At 38.3% G+C, this 1,418-nt stretch overlaps 2 protein-coding genes across 2 annotated transcripts in view; one reads left to right on the top strand and one right to left on the bottom strand.

Annotated features, from left to right (window-relative positions):
• Window positions 1-1,418, bottom strand: part of LOC134792106 (venom allergen 5.02-like) — a 197,619-nt gene that overhangs the window by 17,858 nt on the left and 178,343 nt on the right. The gene's annotated exons all lie outside the window — the stretch shown is intronic.
• Window positions 557-1,418, top strand: part of LOC134792102 (tubulin-specific chaperone D) — a 33,912-nt gene continuing 33,050 nt past the window's right edge. The window contains exon 1 of the mRNA XM_063763292.1: window positions 557-1,123. Within this exon, the coding sequence (XP_063619362.1) occupies window positions 764-1,123 (360 nt within the window). The 5' untranslated portion in view covers window positions 557-763. The remainder of the gene's footprint in view (window positions 1,124-1,418) is intronic.

Genomic DNA, 1,418 nt, shown 5'->3' with positions numbered 1-1,418 from the left:
TCAGTGTTACAAGTGAAAAAGAACGAAGTATTATTCTATTCTAAATATGTTCGGCCATAATGTACGGCCATGAAAGTACGGTCGAATCTAAACACACATTTAAGCATTTTTAGCTCAACCACCTATCTGATCTGGACCTACTTTTCCTAGAATATTCTGACTATATAATTGATGTCGAGTCCTCATCAGTCCATTAGAGATTTTATCATGAAACCTTGTAACAAATGCGATTGGCAAGCGATTGTAGATAATCACTGGCTAAACAGGAGCAACGAATTTAATAGATCGATCAAATGCCGCAATGTATTGCAAAATGCATGTGATTGTCGATTACGTTTGTATAAAGAGGCCATAAAAGTGACTGTGCTTTTAAAAACTTGAAAAATGACGTCAGGGCTATAACCGCGAAAATCGCAAATTGCGGGCATTTTTCTCCGTCACTCTAATACGCCTTCATTGGAGTAAAAGAGAAAGATCCCCGTAATTTGCGAATTTCGGTTTTCGCGGTAGCCCCTCAGGTTTGTCAGGTTAGTGACAGTGACAGTTGTGACAGCAAAGTCTGAGCAAACCCAACTAATCGAGCAAGACAAAAAGGAAGTTTTCAAAATCGCAAATACTAGTTATTTATGTTGTTCCAACAAAAGAAATAAGAAATATATTGTGTTTGTGTAAGGTTTTCTACAGAGTTTCGGGTCCGAACAAACGGTACTCGATTAATTTGTAGGGAATAAAGTAAAACATAGTCAATTACCCCTTTTAAGACATGGTTGGGATAGAAGCCGACATGAACCACGATGACGACTGCGACAACATTGGACTCGGCTGCGCTTTGGAGCACTTTTCTGAGGTCGAAGAGGTGTTAAACATGATCGATAATGTAAAAAATATTTACAACACCCCTTCCTTTGAGGTCGAATACGATAAATTAAATGCTATACTGAAACAATACTATGAGCAGCCGCATCTGCTCGATCCGCACTTAGACAAGATTTTAGGGAAGGTTATTGCCATTATCAAGGATAAGGAATGTCCTCTTGAATTAAAACATGCTACATTCAATTATATGTACCAGATTATAAGAGTAAGAGGATACAAAGTGGTTGTGAGACATCTCCCCCATGAGGTAAACAAAAAATGTTTTTTTGTACAGTCTGGTACATGTTTATGGTCACTGCTTATTAACTAATTGCTTGCAGTTTAAATTGTATCATGGTCTAACAAAACATGGTCTTCTATTCCCAGAGTGACACAGGCCTACGTCACAATAACATGGCCGCTATATATAGCGCTATCGCATATTATCATATAGCGCTGTCGCATGATGACATAGGCTTGTGTCAGTTAGGTGACCTAGAAAAGACGGGAATAGAGTACCAGGCGGAGTATATTATTATACCATGAATTGTATGAGATAAACC

This window comes from Cydia splendana, chromosome 7 (genome assembly GCF_910591565.1).
Source record: "Cydia splendana chromosome 7, ilCydSple1.2, whole genome shotgun sequence".
In the NCBI taxonomy this organism is placed as follows: Eukaryota; Metazoa; Arthropoda; class Insecta; order Lepidoptera; family Tortricidae; genus Cydia; species Cydia splendana.
The sequence above is the reverse complement of the archived record's forward strand: the minus strand, read 5'-3'. Positions and strand labels throughout refer to the sequence as shown.